A 21,031-nucleotide genomic window follows, 5' to 3' on the forward strand; every position below is an offset into this window, starting at 1 on the left:
GAGCCTTCGTGTTTTTGGAAGAGCTTTGGTAGAGAGAGGCGCTATGGCCGCGCGGCTACTCGTCCGGCGCGCCCAGCACGCGGCACGCGGCGTCGTTGAGCGCGCCCAGCGACAGCGTGCGGCCCGGCGCTACGGCCGCCGCGCGCCGCCGCCGCCGCACGCCGCGCGCGTCCGCGCCCAGCGTCGCGTTGAGCGCCAGCCGCGCGCGCCACGCCGCCGCCTCCACGCGCGGCCGCACGCACAGCGCCACGCCGTCGTAGAAGTCCAGGTCGGCGGCGATGCGCAGGCGCGGCTCGAGCGCGTCGCGCGCGGCGGCGTGCAGGCGGCCCCACGCGGCGCGCACGAGCAACTCGCTCTCCAGCACCACGCCGCCGCGCAGCTCCAGCGCCGCGCGCGCGCTGCGCGACCACAGCGACACCTGCGCGTGCGCGTCGAGCGCCAGCGCGGCGGCGGCGCGGCGGCGGCAGCGCAGCGCGGCGCCGTCCAGCAGGCGCGCGGCGCCGCCCGCCCCCCCCAGCAGGCGCAGCGCGCGCAGCACGGGGGTGGGCTCGCTGCCCGCGCCCGCCCACACCAGCCGCAGCAGCTGGGCCTGCCCCGACAAGGCGCACGTTATACACACGTCAACGAAGTCTACGGATATTTGGTATTGCATCAAATATCCCAAAATCTATGGAGGATTTTGTAATGGAAATGTAAATGGAAGAATTATAGTTCATTTTAAGTACTTTAATAAAAAATAAAAACATTTCATGATTTTTTTTTTTTAATTTTCATAAAAATGTTATTTTTTCTCACTTAGGTGGAAACTTGTATAATGAGGATCTTCATTGTATAACAAGAACACTTCCCTTTGAACACAGGACCTCATGCCACAATAAGACATTCGTTTTCAATGTTGAGCAAAAATTACCGAGATTGTGGGTAAAATAATGTAAATGCTCACAAAACTGAAAAAAAACTGGCCATTTTTAGTTAAAATTTATAGTTTTCTGGCAAGAAATGAAGATCCTTAATATGCAAGTTTCCACCTGTATGAATATTAAACTAAACTAGACTTTGTTGGTGTGTGTACGTCCAATGTGGGTACACATTTAGTAGTAAAGAAAAAGGTACAGGTACCTTTGCAGCTTTGAACAGAAAATGAGAAAAAATCGTTCATCCTTATAAAAGAAAATCCTAAAAATAATTACTTGTCCATCAAAAAGCGTCACGGGCGGCATACGCACGCCGGCCACGCTCAGCGCGAGCTCGGCGCCGACCTGCTCGGCGTCCCCCCCCCTCGTCCCCCGCCCCCGCGTCCCCCGCCCCGCCCGCGATCGACTCCAGCCCGCTGGCCTGCAGCTCCACCTACGCGCACACACAGACGTTCATTTATAATATCCGTCTCGGTAACCTATTAAAATCTCGAATTTCTCCTGCCCGAATCTTAAAATCCCGAAAACGGTCGGTAGAAATTTATAAATACAGATGTAATATAATAATAATATAAGCCTTTATTCAGACACAAAATATGATATGATACATAATATTAAACACTTATTCTGACGACTCTGATGAGTCAATGACACCAACAACACGGTCTGTTTGCCCAATCCTGGCAAAGACCTCCTCAATCTTCCTCCACTCTATTCTGTCAAGTGCTTTCCTTGACCATGTTTTTCCAGCTATAGCCTTAATTTCATCCTAGCATCTTCGAAACTGCCTACCTCGTTTCCTTTTCCTATTCCTTGGTTACCAAAAGATGATATCTTTGCTCCACTTATTAATACCTCTTATTGTATGACCAGTCCATCTCCATTTAAGCTTTCTGATTCTAGTTGTTACATCTTCAATTTTAGTGCGTTTTCTGATGGTTCTGTTACTTATTCTGTCACATTTCCTTATGCTCATCATGCTCCTTTCCATTGCTGTTTGGCAGGTTGCCAGCTTCCGATTTTGTGCTTTAGTGAGTATCCAAGTTTGGCAGCCTTAGGTTAGAACTGGGAGTATGCAGGTGTTGTATAGCTTGGATTTAACAGCCATCTTAGTTTCCCATAAAATAATCTTTTTATTTGGCAAAAAATCATATTCCTGATAAATTATTGCCAGATTTTTATTATCATTTTGCTAGGGCAGCGGCCGGCGAGTGCCAGAACCGACTCTTTATTGTTTTATACAGATTGCCCATTACAGAAAGGTTTAGTGTCAAATTCGATTCAGTAGGTTTTGCTAGGTTAGAACTGCGAGGAAGGCTTTAGTTTTTCTGGATCTTGTTTAATTGAATTTAAAAAATCTGGATATTGTTTTTCTGGATATCAATTGACTGTATTTCAAAAAATTATGTTTAAAAAATCTGGTATTTTGCATATGGATTTTGTACATTTAGATTGGAACTCATTCGTCTGGATTGTAAAACGTCACAACGTCATACAAAAGAAGAAATGGGCAAATGAAATTCGGATTTGCGATTATATGGCAAATAAAACTTCGGAATTTAAAAAAACGGAATTATAAAAAAATATGCACACGTTTTCGGGATTATTACTTTCGAAATATTAAAATTAGAGATTAAAATAGGTCACCATCGGTCACGAGTCCCCACCGGGTGAATCGACAAACGTTATTCGAGCGAGCGTACGGTCAGCGTTTCGTCCGTCGCGTTGTCCGGGGCCACGGTGAGCAGGCGCACGACGCCGCGCCGCAGCACGCCGCCGCTGGCCAGCTGCACGGAGTCCAGCTCGGCCCGCCAGCCGCGCGCCGCGCCCGCCGGCACCGCGCCCGCCGCCCGCGTCAGCACCGACGACGTGCCCGGCGCCAGCGCGGCGGGCCAGCCGCCCAGCTCGCGCCGCAGCATGCGCACCAGCAGCGCCACCGGCTCGTGCGCGGCGGCCAGCGCGCGCAGGCGCTGCCACAGCACGCGCAGCAGCTCGGGCGGGCCGCGCTCGTGCAGCAGGAACACGAAGCGCGGCAGGCCGAAGGGCGCGGGCGCGCTGAGCCGCAGCAGCAGGTCGAGCGCGGCGGCGCGCGCGGCCAGCGGGCGGCCCGCCAGCGCGGCGCGCTCCAGGCGGCGCAGCGCCCCGGCCCGGCGCAGCGCGGCGGGCGGCAGGCGCTCGAGCGCGCCCAGCGCGGCCGCCGCCACGCGCGCCGCGCCGCTCTCCGCCTGCTGCAGCAGCGCCTCCAGCGCCTCCTCGCTCGCCAGGTTGCCGAGCGCCATCACGTGCGCTAACCGACACGAGTCATCCTAGTGACAGGTTATTTTACGATTCATTACGGGTCACGCCGACTTTTTAAGAACGTTTGTTGCGCATCGCATGACAGCAGCAATTGCGCGCGACGTTGCCACTCCTATCCTATATTATAAACAAACACTATGAATATTGAATACGCTCGCGAATGCAAATTCGGGGATTTTCTAATTTTGCTAAATAATAATTGAATTCGTTTTGAAATACTTTATATTTTTTAGTGTTTATATAGACATTTAAACTCAAACTCAAACATTCATTTATTCAATTAGACTACTATTTAGTAGCACTTTCGAATCGTCATTACATAAGTATTTTTAACATTTACCACCTATTATAATACCACCATTTATAATGTGGTGCTCATTTTTTTTTTTAATAAATTATCCTGCTAACGCTATTGTATTTTCTTTGTTTTATTAAAAGTGAACACCCATACAATTTTGTCACGAGCCGCCTCTGATTGCAATGTCATTAAAAACCCAGCTGTCTAAGGGCATTGAAACTTTCTGGCATATCAAACCCGCCGCCATTTTGATTTTTTTTCGAAATCGCGGCGCACGATTAAAGTGGTATGTATGGATAGAGGATACATAGACACACAAAAAATGTCTAATAACATAGTACCCTAAAGCGTCACATTACCGAGATATTTGGAGGTAAATGTCAGTTTATTGGAAGAAAGTAGGTAGATTCATTACATAAAAACATACATACATTACATAAAAATGTAAGTAATGTAATGAATACCTACTTTCTTCCTGTAATAATAATAATCTACCTGGGAGTGATTATTTGGAGATAATATTATGCATATAGACACGTAATAAGTCTATTTTTAGTGTTTGTCGTACTCATAAGTGAATATTTACCTCCAAATATCTCGGTAATGTGACGCTTTAGGGTACTATGTTATTAGACATTTTTTGTTTGTCTATGTATCCTCTATCCATACATACAACTTTAATCGTGCGCCGCGATTTTGATGTTATGAGACATTTTTTGTTCGTCTATGTGTCCTCTATCCATACATACCACTTTAATCGTGCGCCGCGATTTTGAAAAAAAATAAAAATGGCGGCGGGTCGATATGCCAGCGTCCATACAAAAAGTTTCAAACCCCTTTCACCCGCACGCCCGCACACACCCCGCTCAACAAACGTAGTGTAGTCTTCTCGTCTAAACGGAACTGAAGCGATAGCGTATCAAATCAAATCAAATCAAATAGATAGATAGATATATTTATTCGTTCGTTTAATATGGTTGGTAAGGTGTTAGATACAATATTTTTTATCACATACAGTAGCCATTGTAAATGGCGTGCAAACATTTTTTTACAAATTAATATGTGTTTATATCATCAAAATATTATATAGCTACAAATTAATAAATTCAAATAAAATTACAGTTAAATTACATTAGGACTCATACATAATATTCCTTAATAGTTAATACCATAATATGTATTTAATAATTTTCGTGTGCTATTTGTTTTGTCATTGTCTTATTATGTTTAAATATGTCAAGTTACGACAATTAGTTTCAGAAGTTAACATTATAGTCCTTTTCACCTATGATGATTCCTGTGACACTTCGTCGTGTTCCGAATTACGTATTTTATGTAAAATAATTTTAGTGCATAATATTTTTATTTTATGGCGGCATTATTACCAAAAATATAAAAATGAAACATCTTAAGCTTATAAATCAAAAACAGTATTGTTGAGTTTAATATAATGAAAAATAAAATAAAATAACACAAAAATATAATGCCTACGCAATTCGTGTACATGAAATGGATCGTTGAAAAATCATAGAGTTGGAAATCATATAATCGGCGCCCATCTTGTGATCGTTTGTCAATTCGAGTCAATCGTCTGTACGAGTGCGTCAGCCTTGTATACAAGTTGCATTTTTATATTGATACTTTACGTGGTATTCTGTTATTGTTACTAATTGTTATTGTTGACTTTTTTTTTGCTGTTGTTTGCTAAGTTTCCTTAGTTAATTGTTGGCGAAATGCCGAAAAAACTAATTTTGGTTGATTTTGGTACTTTATTCAAATCGATTTCATTTCCATATAAAATATTATCGATTATCGGAAACAATTGATACGATTTCAGTATAGACATCTCTACACGTGTCAAAAATCGATGTGTCACAGAAATCATCTTAGGTGGAAAGGACTATAGTTACCACTCACTTTAGTGTTGAGTGTTTTAGTGAATCCCGCGAATACGTCATTTTATATGTAGTCATATTTATCAAGGAATCTCTTTAATAAATATACAGGGTTATTTGTAAAACACCGGCAACCTCGCAGGACAAGATAGCTAACATCATAAGTAACGACATATTTTGTTCTACGACTTTTGGCATAACGCAATAAATTATTTTTAAATGATTTTTTAAGCTTTTATTGTACTCTCCTAACATTAATTGTAAGTCTATGTTTTATTCATTATCGAAAGGACGACGCGACGCCCCCTTTCCCCTCCCGTTCGCTTCTTGTTTACGTAATGTTTGGAATGCGCGTAGAGTTTATAATATTCAAACGGAAAATTAAGTGAATATTTATTTTTGTATGAAAATAAAATCTAACAAATTATCAAAAGTCGTAGAACAAATGTTGTTACAGACTTATGATGTTGGCTATCTTGTCCTGCGAGGTTGCCGGTGTTTTACAAGTAACCCTGTATATACCAAAATGTATAAGCATGGTAATGGCGTAATTTTTTTTTTTTAAATAGTGTTTGACCGCTACCGGAAAATGGACTCTACCTATTGCTCTTAAACTTTTTTTGTATTTAAATATAATTATATTATGTATATTGTAATGAATAGAATCCCATTAACCGCTACGCTTATTCTCACTGACCGCGCAGGCTCGCAGCGCGTCGAGCAGGCGCGGCGGCAGGCGGCGGGCGGCGCGCGCGGCGGGCGGCAGGCGGCGCGCGCTGGCCGCCGCGCTCAGCAGCGCACTGCGCGCCAGCCGCACCGCCTCGCCCGCCTCGCCCGCCTCGTCCTCCTCGCTCGGCCACGCGCTCAGCTTCACCACCTCCTCGACGACGCTCTCCTGTCGGAACGGACGGCCGACGTTACTCTCGACTAGTGGGCGTCGATGACGCGAAAGGTTCGGTGAAGCTTTTTGTGCGATTATAATAATCTCAAAAATTCGGTGTCGTTAAATAGGCCGTCGTCTGTTCTTTTTATCACGAGGGCGTTCAATTTGTCGCGTTAACGACTCGTTAAAAAATAGAATAGTCGAAGTGGCACACGAAATAGGGTGAAATAGTTACCTCCGGGTGCGGCGCGAGCGCGAGCGCGGCGAGGTACTCCTGCGCCAGGCCGGGTACGGCGGGCGCGTCCGCGGGCGAGCCGCCCGGCGCCAGCTGCAGCAGCGCGCTCACGGCGGCGTGCGCGCCCGCCGACCCGCACGTCCCCAGCGCGCCGACTAGCGCGCGCCTGCCGCGTTTTTAATTTGATTAAATTAATCAAAACGTATGTGGGCCCGTAGCAGCCGAAAAATCGACCGTTAAACTCGGTGAGAAAGAAAGAAAAAATAAAATAGCTTTATTTGCTAAAATTCTCTTACGAAATGTACAGCAGTATCTACAAAATTATTTTCACTCATAAACAACAATCGTCGTTCATATCGTTTTATTCGTAATAAATAGATTTCTATATATAAAATAGAAGGGTCGCACTCACAGCGCGTCGGGGTCGGGCTGCGCGTGCAGCAGGCGCGCCAGGCGCGGCGCGGGCGCGGCGCACAGCGCGGGCAGCACGCGCAGCGCGGCGCGCGCGGCCGCCGCCGACCCGCCCGCGCCCGCCGCGCCCGCGCCCCACAGCGCCGAGCCCGCCGCCATCGCGCTCTCCACCTCCTGTCCACAGAGAAACGGCGATCGTACACGACTTCTTAAACTTTGCGCGATTTGAATTGAACGAAGCACGAATTTCTATACATATCTATATAGTATATATATATATATATAGCTGACGACCGTTAAAATTATAACTACACCTACAAAAATATTTAGGACGTGGTCTGCCGTATATACAATTATATAGCGTCCGGTGACCGACCGGCTTAACATTTAACGTCTTTAAATACCGAGTTATTAAAAATATAAATTCAATTAGACGAGGGGGTTCTCAATTGGACTGTATTTTTTTTTTTGTGCTTCCGACTTGGTGAACGGTGAACCGATTTTGATAATTATTATTTCTTTTTATCTAAGCCGTACTGCGAATGAATGCAATGCCCAAACCAAATAAATTACACAAATGGCTGTGGTCGTGGGCATATATAATTGTTTAAATAATAATATTGAATCACCGCTTAAGAGCCTTCATACCCTAGAATCTGATTATAGCCGGAAATGCTGATTTCAGAAGTACGAAAAATATATTACTTATTAAGTTTTTAGTAATTATATAATAAATAATTGTACCAAATAATGCATTTATTTAATTGTAGCTTTTTTATTGTTATTGTTATTTTAATTTTTTTTTTTTTTTAATTTTAGTATTGTAATGTAATTAATTGAATGACGATTTTATCTTAATATTAATATGAATGTTTAAATTATTTATAAATAGATATTTTTCTTATGTTTGTTCAAACTATATTTTTGTGTAGATATTATAAAAAAAAAATTGAATTTTTGTGTTGGTTTTTTTTAAGCTTTTTAATATTATATATTTTGAAAATTGTAAATTAAATGCCGATTTTATCTTAACTTGAATATTTACATTGTTTAAATAGATATTTTGTCTGTCGAACTTTATTTTTATGTAGATATTATATTATATTATATTATTAATATTATAAAAAATGAATTTTTATGTTGGTTTTTAACTTTTTATGTACTTTAATTTAATATTTTAAAATTGTAATTTTTGTATGCCGATTTTATTTTAATATGACTTACATTTAGTTTTTAAATAGATATTCTGTTGATAATTTGTTAAACGTTATCTTGTGTATTTATCAGTTTTTTTTTTTAATGTTCATGAGTCATAACCGTTTTCAAAAGCATGTAGTGTTAGCCTGTAAGTAATTGTTACACTTGATACGTTAAATTGTATTTTTCCTTTTGTGCCATATATAGTGTAAACAATTGTTGGCTATCCTTTGTAAATAAATAAATAAATAAATATATTTATATGTTATTTGCCACTTCATAATTTGTTTCTTGGCTGAAAAACGTTCTACATTTTGTGTAGTTTGCCCATTATAAAGGTTTTTTCACAGGCCGTTTTTGAAATTTATGGTCGAAGCTTTACGCAGACCCCAGATATTAGAAAAATAATAATTAGACTCCCTTCTGTTTTGACGTTATATTAATTCATATTAGTTCTTGGCTGAAAAAAATACACAAATATAGTTAATTTTCATTCAAAAACAATGCACTCAAACAACACTTTTGGTAGTTTTTCGAAATATGTAGTTCCGCGTGATTTTTGTCTTAAAATGCGTGGTATTTTTTATTTTGTGTCTACATCTACATTAGTACCTAAGTGTATAATATGTATTTTTTTTACAACGAATTATTTAAAATTGCTCTAAATACGGCTTCCAAATCAACTCGCGCCACAGTAGGTAGTACAATATACATTATCGTAATACTGTGTTCGCGCTCAGTATCGGGCTGGTACTACCTATATTACTTGCTCTGTGGCATGTCTGTGGCTGGTACGCGTTGAGCGGGAGTAACGATCTTAAAACATTTGTTTTTATCATCGTGACTAATATGTGTGTATAAAATATTAATGTAGAACATTAAACAAATAAGAAACATCACGTGTTTTCAAGTTTTGTAAATACAATTTATGTGATATGTTTACACATAGAATTGGGATAGTGATTACATTTTGATAAGCACTTTTAATCCTGAACGAAGTTCCATCCTACGAACTGTAGTTAATTTGTAATGATAGATAATTATATCACTAACAATACGGCGAGCAAAGCTTATCATCGTCGGGTTGCCCTCGTGACCTCTTTATCATAATTTTACAAGTTCAGTACAATTTTATTATTAAATCGCTTCGTAAAAATAAAATCATCAGTATAAAAGTGTCCCTCGCAACTTGGAAATTTACCAACGCACGATGATTCGTCGACAGTTACCAGTATTTTGAATAAATAATTTATAAATTTCGTTTGATATTTTGTCAGACGCGTCGGCAAACGCATACCAACGGATCGTCAGCGGGCCACAGCGGGTCGAGCGGCGGCGGCGGCAGCGGCGCGGGCACGAGCGGCGCGGGCGGCGCGGGGCGTGCGGCGGGCCCGGCGGCGGGCGCGGCGGGCCGCGAGCGCGCGCGCTGCAGGCGGCTCCACGCGCGCGCCTTCAGCCCGCCCGCCGCGTGCACCTCCTCGGCGTGCAGCTCGCGCAGCCCCGCCGCGTCCAGCGTGTAGCGCGTCAGGCGCCGAGTCGCTCCGGCCCCGGCCCAGTCCTCACACCCGCGCTGTGAACACACACGACCGTGCACAAACTTATCTATAAAATAATCTAGCTTGTATACCACTACAAAATTGATACTTATAATCTTGTGAAATAATATTTTTGGTGATGAAAGATTTTAAGCTTTTCTAAATGCATTATAGATCCTTTTGGCTCTTTTGGCTCATTATTATTATTATGTATAACATGGATTCTGGAAAAATATTGAATTGAAGTTATTTTAATTTAATAAACTATTGTAGGTATAACTTATCAAAATTTTATTTAACAAATCTAATTTCATTTAAAAAGTATAATCACACTGCATGAAATTGGCATTCCAGAGTAGCATCTAACCTTAATCTTCCTGATCACATGAGCGGAGAGACTCTCATAGAGCACTTGGCAGGTTCCGGAGATGTCTGTTTCATTTCTTTCTCCATCGAGTACTTGAAACTAGAAATATTAAATTGGTTATCCAATATTCTGTCTTGCATGCACTCAATAAAATAATGTAACACACAAACCTGAAATAAACTGATAAGGGATCTTTTAAAGTTAATAATGTCCGTCAGCTCGTTGAGGTCCAAATAAGGTGTTTCTATGATGCCCTTATTCCAAAGTGCATAAAAAGTAGAGAGCGGGTAAGAGTCCCAGATAGATTTATGAGGCAAGAAATCTGCATTTACATGCTTGCCCCTGGACAGCAGATGGGGAGACTTTAGCTGCAAATCAAAAGCATTATCCAAAGTTTTAACTGTAACGAAACCAGATATTGTAGCAAACAAACTACAATCACAATAAGCTCATGAAGCACACCTCAAACTTTAACAATATTTCTGAGTCTTGAGAATCTTTCCAGACCGGTTCCACTAATAGGGTCGCTTTTATTTTATAGGCCACCTCCTTGTCAGCGCGAGACACTTCGTTGAGCATCACGGTGGTCTCCACGTCGTACGTGTCCGCACTCTGGAAAAGCTTCACTTCCCCATAGTCCTCGCGAGTCACTGAACCCTTTACGTGAAATCTATACACGCACACCACATATAGAAAACAAAGCAGTGAGACTCCTGACCTCATCATTAAACTAATTTATTAACCGTAATTAAAATTAAAAGTAATGAATAATTTCGATTACTCTATAATTAACCCATTTATACAAATATCGAGTGAATATGCGATATGCGCTTGCGCCGCTTGCCGGCTGAGAACTGACATTAGTGATTTGACGAAATGAGTGACGTTTCTAAATAATTATTGTTTTGATAACACTTGACCAATGAATAAGCACTTGACATGAATGAAAAATGAGTATTGACAACGAAGTGACAACTACTATATTCACAGGCTGTGTTCACAGCAATGAATGGAATCCAAGAAGCTTATATCCTCTAATACACTGGAGATTGCACTATGACCATTAACTTGAAACAAGAAACTATGACATTCAATGACGTCAGTCATGTTTTTTGTCTCTTTCTGTCGAGTGACCACGCTGGTTTGTAAATTCAGGATTTTTCAAAATAGAAAAAACTAAAAATCATGGTCTATAAATAATAACGACATATATTTTTAACAGTATTTATATTATAATATTATGGTCATACTTTATAGGTAGGTACATACAATTTTAATTGGTATAGAATGATAGTTATAAATAACTTTTGGCTACAAAGCTTGGATATGAACCGATATATAGCATTAAAATCCTTTGTAAATAGAGGAAAGTTGTGTTTTGGATCAGATGCTGTTTACCAAATTGTTAGCTACTCAGATCTTCTTTTTAAACGCGTTGCTTCGACGGGTCAATTTCAAGCCAGAATCATCAAAGAAAAACTGTTTATATGTATAATAGCAGCCTTGCACAAATTTCAGCTAACTTTACAAAGTTTATTTTTCAAAAGGTATTTTTTTCTGGGTCGTAATCCTCAGTAACCTTGATGGGCACATATATTTCTTTATATTTTACTTTTTGGAAAGCTGAAATACGTAAAACAAAAAAATATGAGGTAAGTTAAAAAAGTATAAATTTCAATGTAAAAACGAACAATCTTATAACTACATGTGAGTGCAATACCGATGTCATGTGTTGTTTCATTCAAGAAGCTTATATCTTATACACTGGAGATTTCGGTATGAACATTTGACGTGTAACAAGAAAATTGTTGTGTTTTATCACTTTCACACCTAACTTGGTATTGCCACTGTTAATACGAAGTTTTCCCAAGGCTACTATGTATGCCGTAATATTCTGTGCAAAAGGTTAGTTTTTGTACATGAGTTTGTTGATAAATTGCCAACAACGTCATTCAGAAGCATTGTTGGATGAGACAATTATTATTTATGCTAAATAAAATAAGTATCTGGACCAATTATTAAAAAGCGATACTCCCTGATTATGGGTAGTTACCATAGTAAAATTGTAGCAACTCTCACTTTGATAAGTGTCAAAAAAATTGCGTCGCTTCGAATATTTAAGTTAATATTGTTGCGTATTTAATAAATATTTTCCGAATATAAATAATGTATTGCATTGTGAAAAATTGCAGAAGTGTTTGGACACCAAATTCTGGAATAGAATTTCACAGGCAAGTGTATATTTACGTTATTTACAATATTCCTCAATACTCCTGCATTTACCTGTTTAGAATCATTTCAATGGCAAAAATTGTAAAATTTTGCATCATTTTAGAAAGCAGTCATGTTAAATTTGTTATTTTCCTAATACTTTATCATTTTTCAACAAGTTTTCAATAAACAAAATTAACAAGTAAGGTAACCATGATGACGAGTTTTTATGGATAGTGAAGAGAATATATTGTAATAACAATATTATGATGAAATTTAGAACACCATTTTCAAGATTTTTACTAGTAATGAAAAAACACTCGACATCGGTATTGCACTCACATGTAGTTATAAGATTGTTCGTTTTTACATTGAAATTTATACTTTTTTAACTTACCTCATATTTTTTGTTTTAGGTATTTCAGCTTTCCAAAAAGTAAAATAAAAAGAAATATATGTGCCCATCAAGGGTAAAATTACTGAGGATTACGACCCAGAAAAAAATACCTTTTGAAAAATAAACTTTGTAAAGTTAGCTGAAATTTGTGCAAGGCGTTTATTATAAACAGTTTTTCTTTGATGATTTTGGCTTGAAATTGACCCGTCGAAGCAACGCGTTTAAAAAGAAGATCTGAGTAGCTTACAATTTGGTAAACAGCATCTGATGCAAAACACAACTTTCCTCTAATTACAAAGGATGTTAATGCTATATATCGGTTCATATCCAGGCTTTGTAGCCAAGAGTTATTTAAAACTGTCATTCTATACCAATTAAAATTGTATGTACCTATAAAGTATGGCCAGTAATATTATAATATAATTAATACTGTTAAAAATATATGTCGTTATTATTTATAGACCATGATTTTTAGTTTTTTCTATTTCGAAAAATCCTGAATATACAAACCAGTGTGGTCACCCACAGAAAGAGACAAAAAACAACACTGACGTCATTCAAGGTTATATTTTCTTGTGACAAGTCAATGGTCATAGTGCAATCTCCAGTGTATAAGATATAAGCTTCTTGGTTTCATTACTAGTAACAATCTTTAAAATGGTGTTCTACATTTTCATCATAATATTGTTATTACAATATAATCTCTTCGCTATCCATAAAAACTCGTCATCATGGTTACCTTACTTGTTAAATCTGTTTATTGAAAACTTGTTGAAAAATGATAAAGTATTAGGGAAATAACAAATTTAACATGACTGCTTACTAAAATGATGCTAAATTAGACAATTTTTGCCATTGAAATGATTCTAAACAGGTAAATGCAGGAGTATTGAGGAATATTGTAAATAACGTAAATATACACTTGCCTGTGAAATTCTATGCCAGAATTTGGTGTCCAAACACTTCTGCAATTTTGTACAATACAATGCATTCTTTATATTCGGAAAATATTCATTAAATAAGCAACAATATTAACTTAAATATTCGAAGCGACGCAATTTTTTTGACACACATGCCATATTGACAAAGTGAGAGTTGCTACAATTTTATTATGGTGACTACCCATAATCAGGGAGTATCGCTTTTTAATAATTGGTTCAGATACTTAGTTTATTTAGCATAAATAATAATTGTCTCATCCAACAATGCTTCTGAATGACGTTGTTGGCAATTTATCAACAAACTCATGTACAAAAACTAACCTTTTGCACAGAATATTACAGCATACATAGTAGCCTTGGGAAAACTTCGTATTAACAGTGGCAATACCAAGTTAGGTGTGAAAGTGATAAAAAACATGAACTGGGCAATATTTTCTTGTTACACGTCAATGTTCATACCGAAATCTCCAGTGTATTAGATATAAGCTTCTTGATGGAATCACATAGTCATTGGTTCACAGGACTATATTAATTATTGCTCTGTGGTGACAACGACATCAAATATGTAGCATAAATCTGTTTATTTTATTTATATATTTTAATGGGAGCACAAAGTACCATACAATCTTCATACAATATACAATTTCAAAAACTGTTTATGAAAGAACAATGGCCATATCGAATGAAAAAGAAGTATATATTAAGAATAAAAAGTATTTTAAAATTAGGTAAGACTATTTTTTATTGTGTTGTTTTCTTTATCAATTATTATATTTTAAAGGCATCTGAAAAAAAATCCAAGTCGGTTGAAAACACCAATGCAAACTTAGCACCCCATCAATGGAATTTTGGGTCGAAAATGACCTTAAGGTCCCACAATTTTTTCGTTAGGTCCCCTTTAGTTTTTTTTATAAATATTTTTTTTTTTTAATTTTGGGCATAAAAAAATTACACTAGCACCTCATCCATAGCAAAATTGGCGAATTTTATCAAAATCGTATTCTTTACCTTTAGGTCTGTATAGGTCCATCGTTGAAATTGTTAAATTATTTATTTTATTAAAATTATAAAATAATTAAAACCTGCGCATATCGATAATCGTCGATGTATCGTTTAGTGCAACGTAGTGATTGTTAAATAAAAGGTCCGAGAAAATATGATGAGCGGTTTTATTGAACAACGAACAATGAATAATAATGCAATCGTACAAGTGTCAAAGAATCAAAGTGACAACAGATAATATATGAAATGAAAACTATTTATTATCTATGTTTATACTTCACATCTCCCTTTCTTTGTAAACAAACTAAACAACCATAACAAACCAAACTTTTTTTTTTTTTTTTTTTTTTTTTTTTTTTTTTAATATATGTATACACTATGAATGAACATTTTTATTTAAAGTATTAAATTTCTTTATTTTTACTTATCCAGTAATTAAAAAATTATATCTATCATATGATTATATAACAAGATACATGGCAAAGCATTCAGTTCTAATTAACAATGTTAATGTAAATGATTACTGAACAGGTTCTTATAAAATTATAGTAAACAAGTTATAATTAACTGATACTTAATGTTAATGATTAAGATACATGAAATAGTACTACAGTACTTATTGTTTTTTAACAATATTAGAGATTGAGTTTATTAATAGGTTTTATAGGTCTACCATATCTTGAGACTTGTGGTGCAGTCGCTGGTTGTGTCACCATATTAGAACTCTGTGTATTATTAGAGCTAAGCATCTCTCGCATCTCTGATGGATGTGTAGTTGTTGGGGTTGTTGCAGGAACACCCGGTGATTGAGTTTGAGCTGGCATCTGTTGTACTACTGGTTCTTCTGTGTATTTAGTTTCAGGTACAGCTATTCTGTTGCTGGGAATATCAGCTTGTGTCTTGTGCAAATGACTTAAGTTTCTTCGTAAAATTTGTCCTTTATCTGTTTGTATAATAACAGATCTTGGTAGATTTTTGGGCTTCTCTATTACTCTCGCCCCTTCCCAGTGTTGGTGAGCTACCTTGTGTCTGATTTTATCATTAATTTCCAAATTTACTGGTCTTGTAGTATGTTTATTACTGTAATTGGCCTGTTTCTCTCTTAATGTCTGTAGTTCAGTTGTGACTCCTTGTATGATTTTTGGTTTTAAATATTTGTCACTTACAGGTATTGGTGATCTTGTAATTCTGCTGAAAAGTCGTTGGTTAGGTGAGCCTAATAGGTCATTTCTAGGTGTATTTCTCCAGTTCAGTAACGCAAGCTGCACGTCTGACTTGTCAATGCTGCATTTTTTTAGTATGTTTTTTGCTGTTTGAACTGCTCTTTCAGCAAGTCCATTACCTTGATGGTGATGTGGACTAGATGTGACATGGTTAAATCTCCATTCTTTTTGAAAGGTCTTAAATTCTCTAGACATATATTGTGTTCCATTGTCAGTTTGTAACTCTTCTGGTATACCATGGGTAGAAAACCATCTTTTAAGTTGTTCAATCACTTCATATGACGACTGGCTTTTTAGCTCTTGAAAATCAATATATCCAGAGTAGCTGTCACATATAACAAGGTAAGTTTTTCCTTTTAATTCAAATAAATCTGAAGCAATTATTTGCCATGGAAGTGTAGGAAGCTTTTTAACTAAGACTGTGTCTTTAATGTTATCTCTTTGTGTTTGTTCGCAGACGGTGCACCCTTTAACTAGCTTTATGATATCATTATATTGTCCTTTCCAATAAAGAAATTGTCGAGCTCTTCTCAAACAGCTGTGTATACCAAGATGTCCTTGATGAATATTTTTTAACATTTTAGGGATTTGTGATGCCGGAACAACAATCTTATCACCTTTGAATATAATTCCTTTCAGATAGCTCAATTCTTCTTTAAAGTTAAAATAGTGTTGTAGTTCTGTAGGTAGTTCTTTCATGGTTTCAGGAAATCCTTGCTTTATAGTCTTCATTAGTAACTGTAAATGTTGATCTTCTTTAGTAGCCTTAATTAATTCTTCTTTAGCATCTAGAGACATAGGTAGTATAACTGCGATTTTTAAGTTTTCTTCTGGATCATATCTCAAGTTAGACGCATCACAGTCTCGACTAAGGAAGTCTGCTAATGGAATTTCAGTTCCCTTTTTGAATAATACCTTGGGTGAGTATGGTGCTAAGTTAAACATTATTCGTTGAAGTCTTGCGGGGGCTGATTGTATGTTTTTCTTAAATATTGTCTCTAGTGGTTTATGGTCGGATTCTACTGTCAGTTGTTTACCATAAACATATTCATGAAATTTCTTACATCCAAACAGTATGGCGAGCGCTTCTTTTTCTATCTGTGGATAATTCTGTTCAGATTTGGTCAATGCTCTTGCTCCATAGGCTACTGGTTGTCCTTCTTGGAGAAGTGCAGCTCCGAGATTTTTTGAGCTTGCATCTACAGACAATGTTACAGGTTTGTTGACATCATATAGTCTCAATACTGGGGGATTTTGAAGCACTTGTTTTATTTTATCAAGAGCTTTTTCATGATGAATTTCCCATGTAAAGCTTGTATTCTTGTGTAACAGGTCTCTAAGTGGATTTGTCAAATCCGACATGTTAGGGATAAATTTATTGAGATATGTAATCATTCCTAACAGTCTCTGTAACTCGGTTTTATTTGTAGGTTTTTTCATTGCCTGAATAGCTTCTACTTTGCCTGGGTCTGCTTCTAAACCTTTAGCTGAAATAATGTGTCCCAGAAATTTTATCTTGGTTGCTTCAAAGATGCACTTGTCTTTGTTAAGTTTGAAGCCAGATTTCTTTAATATTTCAATGACTTTGTCAACAGTTTTGCGTAGTTCTTCTTTAGTTTTTGCATGTATAAAAATATCATCGATCGATACTCTCACATTTTTTATATTACTGAGTAGATTTGTTAATATTTCTTGGAATATTTCTGGTGCTGATGAAACTCCAAACGGAAGTCTCTTGAAAGAATATCTTCCCCATGGGGTAGCGAATGTTAATATTTTTTGTGTTCTTTCTGATAGTCTAATTTGCCAGAACCCCTTTGTGCAGTCTAATAATGCAAAGAATTTAGAACCTTGAATATCAGCTGAAATTTCTTCTATAGTCGTGAGTGGAAAATGACGTCTGAGGATATTTTTATTGACATCTGATGGATCTATACAGATTCTTATTTTGTCCTTTTGTCTGACAACTACCATAGGACTCACAGCAGGAGTTGGCTCCGTTTCTGGTTTTATGACATCTAACTTTACCATCCTGTCAAGTTCTTGCTTAACTTCGGCTCTTATAGCATGGGGTACTCTTCTTGACGGTTTAATCTCAAGCTTTGGGTTCTCAATTAGGTCAATATCATACACATAATCTTTATAACAGCCTAATCCTTCAAATATATTATCAGTATATTGGCTCACCTTCAATGTTTTGACTCTTGCGACAAGTCCTAATTTTTCACAGGTCTCAAGTCCTAGGATTGGAGAAACTTTTTCTTCAACTACTTTGAATATTATTTTTGTTTCTTCATTCTTTAATTTACATAGTAGCTCTGTTTCACCTAGAACTGCCATCTTGTCTTCTGTGTAGCTTATTAAATTTTTTGTTCGGCTTGGTTTCAAAATTGCCTTTGTTTTGTTCATCAAGTGTCTTGGTAACACATTGCACTCTGCTCCTGTGTCTAGTTTGACTGTAATCCTTAAATTGCCAACTTGTAATTTTTCTGTCCAGTTTTTCTTTTCTCCAGACCTTATAGCGGATATATACACTTCATCTTCGGATTGAGAGCTTTCTTCTACTGCGTTTACTCTATTTTTCTGTTTGTAATTATTATGTTTCATTTTTGTGCGACACATATTAGCAAAATGACCCTGTTTGGAACATTTGTTACAAGATTTGTTAAAAGCTGGGCACTCTCTACTTTTATGGTTAGTACCACATCTTCGGCAGTCAAAAGTCTTGTTTTCGTTAGATCTTTTATTTTTCACAGCAAAAACTTTATTTTTACTATCAAATTCATCTAATTGTTTAGATGCTTGTTCACTAGTTTTGCAGATCGTTATTGCTTTTGTCAAGTCTAAATTTTCTTCCGTTAGTAATTTTTCTCTAACCTGATTTGATCTAATTCCAAAAACGATTTTATCCTTTATCATTTCATCCAGTAAGTTGTTAAATTCGCATTTACTTGCTTGAGTTTTTATTTTGATTAAAAATTCATTAAATACTTCGTCCTCGTTTTGTTCGATCTTAAAGAATACATATCGTTCAAAAGATATGTTCTTTTTCGGCGCGAAATATTCTTTGAATTTATTTTTAATGATTTCAATATCATTTTTTTCCGCGTCGACAAGGTTAAAACTGTTAAATATTTCGATGGCGTCTGGGCCTATGACCGCCATAAAAGTTGCTGCCTGGATTGCGGCTGGTTTTTTGTCTAATTGTATTGCTGTGGCATACCAGTCAAATTGTTGCACCCACCTTGTCCAACACGTTGACTTGTCGGCGTCAATTAATTGTAGGTTAGCTGGCGGCTTTATTCCAGCCACTGCGTCGGATGTCGTCATTTCACAGCTTTCTCATATATTTTCTTATTACATACTTTACAACCGCTTCTGACACCATGCAACGTAGTGATTGTTAAATAAAAGGTCCGAGAAAATATGATGAGCGGTTTTATTGAACAACGAACAATGAATAATAATGCAATCGTACAAGTGTCAAAGAATCAAAGTGACAACAGATAATATATGAAATGAAAACTATTTATTATCTATGTTTATACTTCACATTTAGCAATATGATCAAGACAAATAATCGAGTCATGTTTACTCGATCATTGATGTGGCCTTAACGAAACTATCATGGAAAAAAAATATACTCAAATTTAATCTTTATGAGCTAAGAGATAAAGTTGAATTTAACACATTGACTGCCATGTAGGGCACCGGTGACTTGGATTAACACATAGGGTAGGTTTTATCCCGGAAAACGCCCACGGGAACGGGAACTATGCAGGTTTTCCTTTGAAAATGCGGGCGAAGCCGCGGGCGGAAATGTAGTGTCTATATAAACACTAAAAATTATAAAGTATTATGAGTGACAACGTCGCGCGCAATTGCTGCTGTCATGCGATGCGCAACGTAAATCTTTTATTTCACGCGCAGGACTGTGGCGAGATTTCTCTTTCACTCTTATTGGATTTCGTATGTAGGCAATGTACTGAATGTTGTTTCATAAGAGCGCAATCAAGAGCGCTCCGTAAGCTCCTTTTCGCGCGTGAACAAGAGTGTATGTAATGTATTTTATTAATTGTAATGTTTATAGGTACCTACTTATTTTATTGATATTAGTATTGGAGTTTTTTACGATAGATTTTAAATAATGAGCAGGTATAACTTTATTATAATTATTTATGGGAGTTCACTGCACCAGCTCTCCTGAGGACGAGCCGCCTCTGTGTTTCAGATTATATATTTATGTCGTTTCGTTCAGACTGTCATAAACTTTTAGTACTACTTTTGATAATGTTATTAGATACATATTTATTTTATTGAAATGTGCTGTGATGAATGAATACATATTCAAATATGTACAAATAAAATGGCTCTTAAGCTATTGCATAGCTTTTATCGCGGGCCTTGAGCGCGGGGACTGAATCCAGAAATTGCGTAACGAAAATCCTCACGCTCCCCACTCCGACGGGCACGGAGGTGTGGCTTGAAGGCATGCTATGCAATAGCTTTACCGCGGCAGTCCCCGAGTGCCACACGTATTTTTTTATTGTTTTTTTCGTATGCATATAATAATATGGAATATAACAGTTGTGTTTGGTCTCCCAGCTATGCCGTGCATTCCAGCAGATTGGAGAGAATTCAGAAAAGATTTGTGTATCAACTGTCCTACATTAATAATCAATGCAAAACATTGGTATCATACGAAAAAAGATTGAGTTTTTACAAAATGAGGCCTCTAAGTGTACGCCGTAAGTGTTTGGATATACTGTTTCTGTACAAACTGATACATGGTCTGGTGGATTGCCCTGAACTCCTTTCGCGCATTAAAATAGAAGTTCCACGTCCTGCTAGCCGTTTGGAAAATAGGAAGTGCTTTAAATTACCCTATTGTCGTACTAACGTAGGTCAAAACTCTCCTATAAACAGGTGCTGTTCGTACTATAATGGTGTTAGGTATAATTTCGATATTTTCTCGAGTTCTCTATCCTCAGCCAGAAGTAACATTTACTCTGCGTTGTGTTGAAATTATTGTAGTGTTGCTTGAATTACTATAGAAGTTTAGTTAAAGTTTAAAATTTAAAGTGTAGCGTGTACATTGTCAGTGAGTTTATGTAGTTTCACTAAGCACGATGTGCTCACTAGTTTAGGAATTGCACCGCAAATGTTTGTTTTGGTAAATAGTTTTTAAGGCTGTTTAAGTGTCAATTTCAATTTGTGAACCAAA

The 21,031-nt window shown here is 37.6% G+C and overlaps 1 protein-coding gene across 1 annotated transcript; it reads right to left on the reverse strand.

Moving 5' to 3' along the window:
• Positions 1 to 1,275: 1,275 nt before the first annotated feature.
• Positions 1,276 to 10,927, reverse strand: LOC123698177 (microsomal triglyceride transfer protein large subunit; the record flags this gene model as incomplete). Its single annotated transcript, XM_045644771.1, has 9 exons — positions 10,496 to 10,927; positions 10,204 to 10,401; positions 10,034 to 10,132; positions 9,429 to 9,701; positions 6,936 to 7,108; positions 6,524 to 6,689; positions 6,103 to 6,300; positions 2,618 to 3,220; positions 1,276 to 1,347 (listed from the first exon to the last, which is right to left on the reverse strand). Coding segments are annotated over exons 1-9 (2,046 nt in total), but the record flags the coding sequence as incomplete, so codon positions are not given.
• Between the last annotated feature and the right edge of the window lie 10,104 nt (positions 10,928 to 21,031).

This window comes from Colias croceus, chromosome 15, assembly GCF_905220415.1.
Source record: "Colias croceus chromosome 15, ilColCroc2.1".
Lineage (NCBI taxonomy): Eukaryota > Metazoa > Arthropoda > Insecta > Lepidoptera > Pieridae > Colias > Colias croceus.